The sequence below is a fragment of the Melospiza georgiana genome, chromosome 6 (genome assembly GCF_028018845.1).
Source record: "Melospiza georgiana isolate bMelGeo1 chromosome 6, bMelGeo1.pri, whole genome shotgun sequence".
Taxonomy (NCBI): Eukaryota; Metazoa; Chordata; class Aves; order Passeriformes; family Passerellidae; genus Melospiza; species Melospiza georgiana.
Genome location: NC_080435.1, coordinates 2979035 through 2992787, shown reverse-complemented (window position 1 = coordinate 2992787; position 13753 = coordinate 2979035). Strand labels below are relative to the sequence as shown.

Below are 13753 nucleotides of genomic sequence, written 5' to 3'. Positions count from 1 at the left end.
AGCCTGAAGAACTACCTAGCAAAGTTGTCTACCACTTCTCACCATAATCTTCCCAATTTTTTAACTTCTGCCAAATAGGCAGGGTTGAGATCAACCTCATCACAACTCTTCCAGGGGACAAAATGAGTGGCTTTTTTTTCTCATAAGCATCAAGGGATACATGTTGCTCCTTCTGTGCTCATTACAACATAAATTACAGAGGCAGGAGGTTGAGAATAAGTAAGAGAATAACTTATTTTTAAGGACTAATGGTTTTGTTATTTCAGGTCCCCAAACAAAAGGTTTGGTTCAAATTTATAAAGCAACATCGTAAGAAACAGTTTGTATGTTCTCAAAGGATTAAAATATTTATCCACATGTTATCCCCCAAAAAACACCTGTGCTCCTTAAGCTCTACAATCTGAACAATTTCAGATTTGGACTGCTTCATAGTGTGTCTACAATCTGAGAAGTCTTCCTCCTGAGCCAAGGAAGCTCCTAGTCAATTTGAATGCAGAGCGCTAAAGAGCTCAAATGAATGGGCAGCAGAGAAAATAGGGTTTGGCAGGCAAGTGGAAGAGAAAAAAAAAATTGACATGATGTCAGTGCAAGAAGAAAATCACAATCTTGACAGGGAAGTCACAACTTGGTGGCCAAGAAGCCTGTTACTAGAGTTAGAAAACCAAGAATGTGTCAAACAAAGAAAAAAGAAACACCACCTCTCCCCCCTATGAAAAAGACCCAAAAAAACCCACAGAGCAATGGCAGGAATACTACAGGCAGAGCAGCCCATATGCACTTCAGCACACTTCAAGTTACAACACTACTGCCATTAAGCTTTCAACACTTACCAGCAAAGACTCTAATGCTGGTCTACAGGGAACAACAACCTACAGCAACCTACTACTGCTGTGTGCTACTGCCATAGCTCAAGTAATAAAGGCTGAAACAAGAGTTTAATTCACACACAAAGCCCAGGTTATCAAATGAATTCTCTGTCTGAAACTTCAATTTATAGCTTGCTTTAAAACAAAAGAAGCTACATAAAGAGATTTACTTTAACACCAACATTCAAGCTACAAGGATTTAATTATCAAAACTATAGATGTTAAAAGCAACACTTTCTGTACTTTCAGAAAAAACAGGGGTTTGCTCATTTTCTCCTCATTCCTCCCCAAGTGTTTTTACAATTCTAAGCATCAATAGTTCATACTACCTTTTAAGGGTATTTCAGCAAGAAGTTTCTTGTGTAGTTTAATATACAGCTTTATTTTAATACACTGCCTAATTTCTTTAAGCATTTCTTTGCAGCTCTCACACTTGAAGTACAAAGCAAGTAAACCACACTAAACAAGACAGACTGAATCCTGACACACAAGGTCAAAACCGCCCATTAATTTTGTATTACAATTTATAAAGCTCATTTTTTCTAGGATACACATCAACATAAATTCTTATTTACAACACAGTTTCCACTGAGTTCAGATGCAAAAGCAATTCTGGTAATCAGACCACAGTTAAGCACCACAAAACAAGGGAACAGTGACTAGTCTTAACTGAAATGTAAATATCTGAATTGCCATTAAGATGGTAAACATCACCATCGTATCTTAATTACTACTTGTAACTACTTAGCAAAAACAGCATTCAAGTGCAATTCTTTAAGGTAGCATACTTAACACTGACAGATATCTGTCAGCATTCTGCAATAACTGAAACAGAGATTATGAAAACATGATAGGTCCTCCCTATATAGCTCAAATTTAACACTAAAGCAAATCCACAAGAACTAAGTGAGGCAGTGTCCAGTGAGAAAACCAGCTATACAAACACGCTTGAAGAATAAAAGAAAATTTAAAAAAAACCTAATATATAGTTGGGGATTCAATTCAAAGCTGTAGAGGCAAACAGCTTTAGCATTTTCTAACCATTTATTATTTCATTTTAGGTTTTAAAAGTCAAAGTAGATTTTGGTGTAGCTTTCTACCTGTTTTATCACGAGATTCTTGATTTATCATCTTGAAACTTGTGTTCAATGCACATCTTTTATACATATTCTTCCGGAATGTAGGTGGTGCCATTCAGGGTCACTACACAAGTTTACAAGTTCCTTTGAAAAGACTGCAGGGCTGTTCAGACCAACAAGCTCAAGTCTGCTAACATTACACAGCACTGCAAGAAGCTGCATGTAGAAAACATGACCAAAGAAGTTAAAAAAAAAAAAAGGCTAGCTGAGCAGAAAGGATTAGTATAAAGTGTAGAAAGCTAAACTGCTCAAAGTTTGCTTTTGGCTGAAAAGGAAAACCAGAGGGGCTGCGGTTTGGTTTTGTTTATTGTATTGGCCCCCCGGGTTTGCTCAGTTTTCCCCAAGACTTATCAGTCAGTTTTTGTTTTTAATATAATTTCACAGAAGACAAACAATTTAAAATGTACACATACCATTATGGAAAGCTCTTTATGTTAATTTGTATTATTTGTGTTTCTACTTGCCTTTAATGAGAAGGAGGAGGGCAACTGCTTGTGAGTTCACCAGTAGGAAGACAAAGTTCCTAACTTACCCTCTACCATGATATGAGAGGACTTCTATCACATTTCAACACAAATAAGCTTTAATATTTATGATGTCACATACACTTCTCTAATACTGCTTACAACTTATCCTAGAGTCCAATGTAATATCCAACATCTAGTAATGTACAAAATCTAGATGTAACAGGAAGAGATAACACAGATAATACTTCTAAAGCTCATGCCTACTTCAGTTTAATCAGTAGAGGAAAACAAGTTTTTCAGCTTACAGAATGTTTGTTAAAAGGTGTTCTATGTTGTTTTATTCTATGTTTTTTATTCTGTGCTTCTATGCTGAATCACTGCACTTAATATCAAGAAATTCAAGCATTTCCTCTGCATGCTGTCATTTGAATATGAGTCCCCAGCACTATCTACCCTCAAGAACACAAAAATCATGTTTGAAGTTCAAGGTGCACAAATTAAAAATATAAACCTACACCCCAGAGATCAATCAAATAAGAAGTGGAGACCTAGTGACAACCTTGTAGCAAACTTAACCCCTCACATACCTATTTCCAAATATAATACAACTCTTTTCAAAGAAGAAATGACAACACTTGTATCTGTTAATGAATATTTGTTAGCATGCAGTTGCATTAAAATTAACTTGTTTAACACTTCTGACTGGAAACAGTTACAGGCTTAAAATGTCATGAGGATAAAATTTTGTCATCAGAAACTTGGAAAGATGCTTTATATTGAACCTTTTTATGCTTACTTCTGCAGTTTTACTAAGTTTTAAACAGAACCTGAAGACTCACAGTTTTATTCTACAACTGTCCAACTGCTGTGTAAGACACCTAGCTGTAAGAAACAAAGTACAAATATTTTCCTTTGAACAGGAACGTTTACATAAGAACAAGCCAAAACATTTGCAACATCTCCCTGCACCTACCTAACGCTGCTTTTAACCAAAATTCAGAAGAGAGAAGCCTAAGAAGCACAACATGAAAAAGCAGGACTGACATAATTTTATTTTGCTACAAAAAAATGCTAAACCCAGTGCCTTCGATAAAATTCTGAAATATAGAAAAAAATTTCATAAGATTCATGGAAAGATGTGGTATGAAACAAATACAAGGGTGAAGTATCCATGTGGAAAACCATAAAGTTCTTAGGACAAAAATTGCAATCATTCTAACTAGAAAGCCAGCAAGAAAAAAAAACTACCACAGCAGAAAGTCTCCCTCACTCTTCTGAGGAAAAAAAAGGAAAAAAACCCATAGCTAAAAAACCCAACACCCCTCCCTCATCACTTAAAGCCTAGATGGTTTTGAACATTAGTCAGGTTAAGCATGGTTAGAGGTACGCACAGAACCTGAGTGATGTTTGGACATGCCCTTTCGCACACTATCAAATGAGAAACAGATCTATTTTCAATCACTAATTACTAAGCCTACATGTTCTCAGCAAGAGCTGGAATGAATAGTTTATGGCTCACCTACTCACATAAGCAATGAAATTTGCAAATGCAAGTAAGCAATAAAATTCTTCGAAGACAGAACGTATTTTGCCAAGCCCAACAGCTGAAATGCTGTTCTCCTCTATTGTGCATCTATATCTCATTTGTGTTTGAAACCTGAGATGTACTTCACATGCATTTATGGGTTAGCACTACTGTTGTCCTCATGGCTGAGGCATTTATAGTTTATCTTCACATGCCCTACCACTATATTAAAACCACACTTGAAAGATACCCAAGTAGAAAGAAGCAGTCTGTTCAGTCCATATCTTCAGTACGGAGTTGTTAATCACCATGTTATTATGCATCTTAAAACCTACAGCTGCAGGGATTACTTACACTTCTCTGATAAAAAAATCAAAATATTGGCTCAGAGTATAATAACTTACTGTGAATATTTAATGAAAAATATCACTAATGACTATTTCTGAAGAACAGAGATGTGTGCAGCAAAGGAGAAACAATGAAGAACAGTGTGGTATCTCCAAGTTACAAACTTTTGCTAGAAAATAGTGCAGAAGAAAACAACACACAATTCGGGAAAGAAAGTAAAGCTCAAGACTTCAATTTTGTGGTTTCATTTATAAAAAAGAAAAAAGTAAGTCTGAAGCTAGCCTGAAGATATATTTACAATTATGTCAAAACAGTCACTACAACAACCTGAAAAGCAAAACCCTATCAAGGAAGGAACAAAGCAGGACAATAAAACCATCTGGTTTGAATTCTGAACCAAACATTTTTACAGACCAGCTTGCCAGTAAAATTTTTATACTAAGGCCAAAGATAAAACTAGGAGTCTTACTTATCCTACTTCATTGAACTTCCTACTTGAATGATTCCACTTTTAAAAACACTGGGCTGCTCATATAGACCTCTTGAATATAATGCTGATGTACTTCAGGTCAAAAAACTAAAGCTAAACTCCATCTGACCCCCTGCCCAATGCAGACCCTATATCCCAGAGTTTGGATATCAATACCTAGTATTATATTCATTATAGCAGACAAATGTTCATAATTGACATTAATCTTTATTAAAGTTAGTTCTGACTTTGTGTTTAGATTTATTGTCCTAAAGGAAAAGATGCTGTACATCTTCAAAACACAGTGTTACCAGCATATGTGGCATAGGATGCTAGCACATGATACACAGAAAGTCATGTTTGCATTCCATAGCCTTAACTAAAACCCCAAACATTAATTAGTGGCCAACTTCAATAAATGAATGAGTTTTATCTCACAGCTACATTTTGCAGCAATGTGAGCGATTCCATCACAACTGACAGATTTTTGATATTTTATCTAATTCCAAAAATTCCTATTCAACTCCTGTTTGAGATGAATACTAAGCAAATACATGAACAACACAGGTCAACAAAATGGAACCACTCTTCCCAAATCAAGCAAAAGTCATCTAATGAAAGCCTATGTTTTTCCCATATCATCCATATGGGAAAAAACACAGGATTGAGTCTCCACAAAATGTACTAAAATTCTGCTTTACTAGGAAGTGGTTAACAATTAATAGATGCAAGATGCATTTCAAGTGTTATTTCATTGATAAGTTCCAGAACTGTAGAAATTCTATAGTAGCCTCATATATAATTTCTAACACTGCCGGCATCTTTTAGTGCTTAAAGGCAGCAATCTGACCTCGACTGAGATGACAAGATATCCAACATCAGAGGAAATTCTGTAAAACTCACACACAAAAGCTGTGACAATACAGTAAAATGCTTCTAAGATGAGAGCCCTTTCTACTGCTGATCTGCTTACCTGGGTCCAGTTACAGCACGGTTCTGCTGAATACACGAATAGAGACAGCCAACATACACACAACCTGATCACAGGAACTTTACACATTTTTCAGTTTCTATGATTTCTAAACTCCAGTTTCTGATGCAGGACTGTTTGGTTTAGCAGTTTGAGCATGAACTGGTAGACGCACAGAAAACAAGATCAGAAGCCCCATCTTCTGTAATTATATTCATTCTATCTGCAGGAAAATGTAGCAAAAACTAAAGCCATCAGAAGCATGGAACAGCTCTGCAAAACAGGCAAATCAATGACACAGACCATGTGCAACATCAGTGTAGAAGGGAAAAGTCATATGTTGCCAGCAGCTGCCATGACCATTGGCTGAGTAACAGAGAACTGCACTTTTTAATTGCAGGCAGACACACTAAGCATATATGTACAAATACAGACTGAAGAGGTGAACAGGTTTCCATACATCATATGAAACACAAGACTAATCCAAATTCACAAAGCCCCATTTTGCCTGTCTGTAGAGATGTACTGCAGACCTCAAAAGACAGAAAACAGTATGAGCTGTTACTTCAATATTGCTATGCAATGTACAGAAGGAAAAATGCATTACACTACATGCAGTTTTATTTACAAAAGGGTATGCATCTTAAGAACTTAAAGTAAATAAACCTTAAATTGCAGCAAGCTGTAAAACAGAGCAGCAACTTAAAGAGCACATCTTTTACAATTAATATAGAACTGGAGAGAACACTTGACTTTTCAGGCCAGCTCAAGTTTTACAAAACATCACCGTGTTACATACAGCATTATGGTGGTTCTTTAAATGGTTACAAACAGCAATCCAGAAACAGCACACATCTGACAGAAACCAGGCACAGGACAGTGCAAAGAGGGTATTTCCAGAATATCACCATACAGTGGAGCAACTGCAACTAACCCACGACTCATTAATTCACTAGCTACTTCTGGAGTCTGAACAGCTGAACGAGGATAACAACTACCATAAGACGTCTTCCTTCTTTTTATTATATATCCACCACACACACATAATTTCAGAATTTCCAGATGCTGTTTCTCTGCATTTTAATGAATTGCAATTGCTATTCAAATGCACATACTATCTCACAGCAAGTGAGTCATTCACCACTTCCTGGCATAATAATACAGAAATGAAAGTACTAAGTTGTATCTGCAGAAGTGAAATATGTACAAGTTTGTACAACATCCTGCTTAGTAGATTAGTAAAGACCATATCCATTAAGATACACATTTTAGCAGTTACATGAACAAGAATATATATCTAGTCTCTAAAGATTGAAGGATAAAATGAAGTTATAATTATTGATTTAAATAATATCTGAAAAACAGAAACTGAATGCTGACTGGAAAAAAGGAGGTGGTACTAATATCAGTCTTTCAGTTATCCTGTGTGCATCTGTTAATTATTTGTTTCAGAAAGTTACCATAAGCAGTCACAGACTTTTAAAAATATTTATATAAAATTATAAAATAATCCTTCAGCAAGAGATTGGACCAGACTACTTCAAAAAAATCACACCAAATCAATATCCCCTGATCTTATGAAAATCCAAACCAAGTTGATTCTGTAATTCACTTGTAACAAGTAAATAAAATAATTTCTTAATTTTCTCAAAAAAATGCTGTACATATATACACATGAGATGTATATATATTACACAGGTATGTCTTTAAAAACCTCCCAAAAGATGAATACATCTCAGTAGTAAGAAATACTGGCTATAAAGCACTTTGATTCTAAACAGTTAAAACATTTTCTCTCATTAATATTAGTCATGGGTAAGCCTAAAGAAGAAATCCACAATTAAAAATACAGATGTTACAAAACTTGTAATATAAGCCATAAATTGTGGGGAAAACTATCCAACAAACGCACACAAGAGAAAATCCAGTAAAGAAGGACACTATGAAAGAATTAGATTGATCATGAACAAATAAATGCAATGTAATTGCTGCCTTGCTGCTAGACAAGACTGAGTAAATGTTTAAGCAGTGCTAAAGAAAAATTTGTTCTGCTTTCAAAAAGAAAAAGGGGGGGGCAGAATGACATTCATTTCTTACAATCATAAAGCAAATACTTCCTTTTCTCTTAGGAAGAACCAATATAAAGCTAGTATTATTAACCATATCATGTCAGCAGATGCAGAGAACTCAATTCCAGATTGCTTCTTAAAGACAGCCTGCAATCCACTGAGAAGTACAGCTTGGATATTTGCCATTTATTAAAAATACTAACAACCAAAATTTTACATAATGGCCATTTGAAAACTGGAAATGGATCAGGCCAGCAAGAATGACAGCAAGCCTTTCCAGCTTAAGCTGCTATAGATTTGTACCTTTAAGATTACTTTGAAATTTCACTCAATGAAATGGCAGGGAAGACAAACTTTTTCAAAAGAGCAATTCAAGTATTTCACGATATTCAGCATCTGTCTTACATTAATTCTTTCAGCCTACTGACAATTAGTAAGCACATACAAAGTACAAAGTCTGACATGTTGTAAAACTTAAGTTATGTTAATCCTCCTTTGCACGTAAAGCAAGAATCTTAATAGCTTTAAGCAGTAACAACACAAAACAGAGTGAAATCAAATTTTGTGCTAAGGAAAGCATACAGTCAAAATAGTAAATGGTAAATACATAAGGGAGACCTTTTATTAGTCACATTACTCTCAGTAGACATGGAGAGCTCTCACTTTAACAAGGCCTTAGGAAGAATGTGTTTAGCTTCTATGGTTAGTACAAGAAGAGTAACCTTGACTGTTTTATTAAAGCTACTGCAAAAATCTGTTACTAGGAATAACAGAAAAAGTTAAAAAAACCCAAAAACCAAATTTGCCTACATCATTAAAGTGAAGGCATATAAATAGGTCTGAACTAACTGTAAACCAGTCAAAATTCATCAATAATCAATACACAGCTGAACTTCAGTGTGGCATACTTTCTTTTACTCCCCAGAAATTAATTGCACTTATTTTTATAGCTGATATGTTAATATTGGGAGGCACACCACAAAAACAACTCCACAAAACCTCCAAACAAAACCAAAAGAAAACCTCACTGTTGGTTACACATCCTATCTCACTGTGAGCTGGAAACCTTTTTAAGATTAATCACTATATTTTTTTAGGCAGTCTACATAATAGGAACAGTCAAATTTGCCATAGTTTGTTAAAAATACTTGTCCTGATATAAAATAGAATTTTATGAAGGGTTTGTCCACCTAGATGTAAAGATCCAGATTATCTGGTAGGTATTGACCTTCGAAAATTCCACAAGTCAGACTGAGTTAATTAACATTATAACTGAGTTAATTAATTATATTGTCCTGAAAATGTATTTTAAAGACACTTATCTACCTTGACACAAAAAGTCTTCCAGTTAAGGCAGAAAATATAGTTAACCAAGAAAAGAAACAAACATTATAATAAGCAATAAACAAAAAAGATATTAAGAGTTCCAAATTTTGTTTTAAATGCCACTACTAATCTGTATCAATAACAGCTACTCTGGGTAGCTTATTGTTCACATTACACCAAACAATAGTTAGGGAAAATAAGAGGAGACTACATTCCTCTCCAGCGTTGGAAGGTTACTGTGCTCACATAATCAAGACAAAAAAAAACCAAAAAAAGTAAACAAGACTGTCTAGCCAGCAATGGCAAGGCTAAGCAAAAATTAAATCCCTAGGAGAATTCAACTTAGTAACTAGCCCATTGTAAGAATCCACAATTAAAGACAGCATGGTAAGAGTTTGGGATTGGTTTTATTTCTTGACACCACCTCAAGCCATGCCAGAGAGGCTGCAGTCGTTTGTATTACTCAATATAATGGAGCAGGTTTGATTTGATCACAAATAATAGCTTTAAGATACAGCTCTAAATAATGAGGACTGATGGTAACAAACCCCTAACATCTCTACTTATAGATTTTGTAAAACCTGTTTGGGTTCAACACCCATTTCAGTAGATCTTTCAAGATATTGCGAAGGAAACGCTTTTTCAGTTTTACTGGGCAAGAGTGAAGAAACAGGGAAGATGCTTAAGTGTAGTTTTAATTTAAGTCATTCATTAACAAAATATGACAAGGTACTTCTGGTAGGTCATTTACTTACCTCCACTTGCTGATTCTTGCTCTTCCCCTTCAGGAAATGTAGCCTGGCTTGGTAAGCTATTCCTAGAACGAGTGACTGACTCTAAGTGTGAAGCCCTTCCCAACAGAGATAGCTCATCTAGCACCTCTCCTTCTTTGGCTTCCAAATCAGATTTTGAAGTGGTTAACTGTTTTATGTTACCTGGTGCCATTAAACTATTTGGGTCATTTAAACAAGCTACAGTACCACTGTCCAGGCTTAACACTCTGGCACGATTCTTGGCACTGTTTGTGCTAGAAGTCCGTCGTGTAGATCTTTTTTTGCTAATTCCTTCAGAGCTAACGTGGGTTTTGTGAGCATTTTCAGAGTCTGCGCCCCCACGGTCTTTAGAAACGTATTTGGTCTTTAAAGCACTGTATTTTCCCTCAGGAGACTGGCATGAATGGGAGGTGGTGCTGGAAGAGCTATCACTGCTGAACTGGTGAGCTGACTGCATGCTTGATGTCCTGCTCAAGTCACTTTGATCACTGGAGTCCTCATCGTGACAAAACACAGCACTGTGAGGTTTAGTACCAGATACACCTCGGAAGGAAACATATTCCCTGTGCCGACTTGAATCAAAACTACTAGCCCGCTTTTTTCCTGTCCTTCTCCGGCTTGACTTGTGGCTAGAGGCTGTTCGATGTATCAAACTAGAAGATTTTGGTCGGACATCTCCTTCTTTTTGTTTTGCACTAGTTTCTTTAGGAGTTCTTGAATCTACTAACACAGCTAGTTTCTCACTCTGCTCATCTCTTTGTTCAGCAGCCTTCCCATGCGGCCTGTCAGCTTGTGTAGTCAATTCATTGGCATGTGGGTTCTTATTGGCCTCTTCTGAAGCAGAGGCACCAAGACCTTTCTGGCTGTGCATCTCATCAGATGCATTAGAACCCTTTACCTCTTGAACACCACCCAGAGGACTCACTTCCACAGCAGTCCTTTGGCTACTAGTCCTTTTGTCAGTAGTAGCACTACTGTCATCCTCTGAGTCGACACCACAGTCTTTTTTCTTACCATCCTTTTCCTCTTCTCTAGGAGACTCCTCCTCGTGCTCTGACAATACACTTTCTATATGCGTTGAGCTAGTATGTTCACTTTTATAGCTACTGATGGTACTGTTGGTGTCACGATCAGTCCCGCTGCAGTAGCTTTCTGTTGAACCACTGCTTCTAGTACTCAGGCTTCTCAGACTGTCCATACTTTTGTCTGCTTTCAATGATTTGCTCTTCCCACTCTTAGTCAATGGTTGAGGGCTGCTACTTTTCAGAATGTCATCTAATTGAAAAACTCCTGAAATGCAAGAGTTCTCACCCAAAGACTCTCGGGATCCAGAAGGGGGTTTGGAAGCTTCTAACTCACTGACAGGATCTAGTCCTCGTTTTTGCTGATAGAGGGGGAAGTCATTTAGTGAAGCATCTGGAAAAGCAACAGCAGAGCTAGAAGTCCTTGGTACACCTCGAGGTCTATGATCCTTCCTATAGGAGTGAGAATGCAGAGTTACCAGCGAAGCTACTTCTGTGTCACATGCACCATTTTTAGACTGGTCCACAAGCTGGTTGTTCGAGAGGCACACTTTGTCACCGCTGTCCCTTGGCAAATCCTGTCCAGAGGACAATGAAGGTTGGATGGAGACAAATGAGTCGTTCGACACCAGACGAAAAAGCTTCCGATCAGTTGCCAAATCTGTTTGAGTACACATTTAAAAACAGTCATCTAGAATGTTCATGTAAGTCGTACAGCTTCCTTTGAAACTGTTTATATCAGACAAAGTAAATGAACCGAAAAATCCAACTGCAAGTACTATGAATTTGTCACATTGCTATTTAAAAATATTTTATAACATTTGGGCAAATCTGACAGGCCTTTTTTTAATAAAAAAAGAAACCATCAATACCAGCTTATCCCTAGCAACTGATAAGACATGGCAATTCTGACAAGTTCCCAACTTCCTCCATTGCGGATATGTCTCAGATTTAATATTTTTACATATTCCAATGTTTCTTAATTATGAAAGAGTACCCCACCTTTCTTTTTGGTTCCTACATGCATTAAACAAACTCTAAAGTTATTAAAGAAAACCCAGTAAACCCTATTAAATCTGAAGTCACCAAAAACCCAGCAAAAATCACCTTTCCTACTAGATACCGAGTAAGTTCAGTTAGCAAGGATGCAATCACTGTCACACGTCTTTTTGTACTATAATGAAACTCCCTATGAAGTCACTGAGTTTTACTACCTCTACAAAAAAAAAGGTGCTTTTGCTGTTAAAGCAAATCATGAAGATTTATGGGTAGCTCTTGGTTAAAACAATCATTCCTGTTACCCATCACAAGCAGTCTCCTGTAAAACTACCCATCTGCAGGCAGTACTAAAAGTCAGGCTACTTTCCCTTTTGCTACTGTCACTAGCAGATCTGGAGGCCAAGTTAAGTTTCCACAGTTGTTAAATTCCTGTAGAATATATCTGAATGCATGTAACTTAAGAGACTTCACAGTTACATTACTCAGCTGAAAGTTGCAGAACCCTGCTGCCAATTAGAACAGCATGGCCACCTGTGATGCTCCATTCCAAACACACTTTTTGCACTGAGTCACACAGTAATGATTGAATCATCCATCTAATGGTTCTAATCACCCACTAGTGATTAGACTGGCAAAAATGAAAGGTGGTATTCTCAGAGTTAATTTCCTCCTAATCACCAGCAAAATCAGCAAACAAAGATTTCCCTTTGGTTTTATGCTCTGTTTTGGTCTGACCAGGTCTTTTCCGGAACACGAAGCTAAACAAAAAATTGTTTTGTTTTGTTTCAGAACACAAGCTTACAGCTTCTTTACATACTAGAAAAAAAATTTTAAATTAACCAAGCTCTGATAACTTGCATCTTGGAAGCGGCCCACAGGTCTAAGAACATAGAGCTCTGTATAGGGTTATTTACTTTATAGAAAAGCTTGCCACCATTTCATTTGTCTGTACTCATAAGGAAAGCAAATTAATCTACAATGAAGTCCATTAACCACAGGCCACCTGTAGTCTAAGAGATATTGTCTAAAGAAATCTAAGTTAGCTATCTTTCAGCAGTAAGGTGACAGTAAATATATACTACCTGCTGGAAGATTTCAGAACAAGGAACACACAGTCAAATAAAGTTATAAGCATTCAAATTATGCTTCTCAGAAGCTTAAGTAATTAAGAAAGGAAACAGGGAACTTCAAAACAGACTCCAAGAAAGGGTATCAGTAAACTGCATTAATTTATTTAGCATATTAAGCAAAGGTTCTCTGGTAACAAAATACCATGTTTAAATATGGAAAAGAAGAAATTTTACCTTGTTCTTCACTCCCTTCTTTACATAGACTAGAACTCTGGCCAAGACTCAAACTGATATCATCAGAGGTCTTGGCAGTGTCAGTATCACCTGCAAGTTTTAAGAAAAAAGAGTACTAGTGCTCGAAGTATTAACACATACACCTACATTCTCAACTCTCATGAAAGACTGTTGCTTGTATTTCTTCATCTAGGTAAGTACCAGTAGTTACAAAATTAGAATAACAAGATTTCTTTTAGATATGAGTATTGTCTACTCTATTTCTATTATCTTCCACAGAACTCAATGGCAATCAGGATTGGGTTTTTTCCCTTCAAAGTGCATCTGCTGGAATATTTCCTTTTGCATGGTTGTCCATAAAAAAAGGAGGGGTTGACTAAGAAAATATTTCTAATGGTCAGAAAAGCAAGGAGAAAAACAAAATCAAGGTGACAAAAAATCGCATTCAAATTTTTTGGGTTTTTTGCCTTATTATT

The 13753-nt window shown here is 36.5% G+C and overlaps 1 protein-coding gene across 8 annotated transcripts in view; it reads right to left on the bottom strand.

Annotated features, from left to right (window-relative positions):
* Window positions 1-13753, bottom strand: part of PCNX1 (pecanex 1) — an 86597-nt gene that overhangs the window by 55714 nt on the left and 17130 nt on the right. For all 8 annotated transcript variants that reach the window (XM_058027410.1, XM_058027413.1, XM_058027414.1 and 5 more), the window contains 2 exons: window positions 13278-13367; window positions 9935-11635 (listed from right to left, as the gene is read on the bottom strand). In XM_058027410.1, the coding sequence (XP_057883393.1) occupies window positions 9935-11635; window positions 13278-13367 (1791 nt within the window). The remainder of the gene's footprint in view (window positions 1-9934; window positions 11636-13277; window positions 13368-13753) is intronic.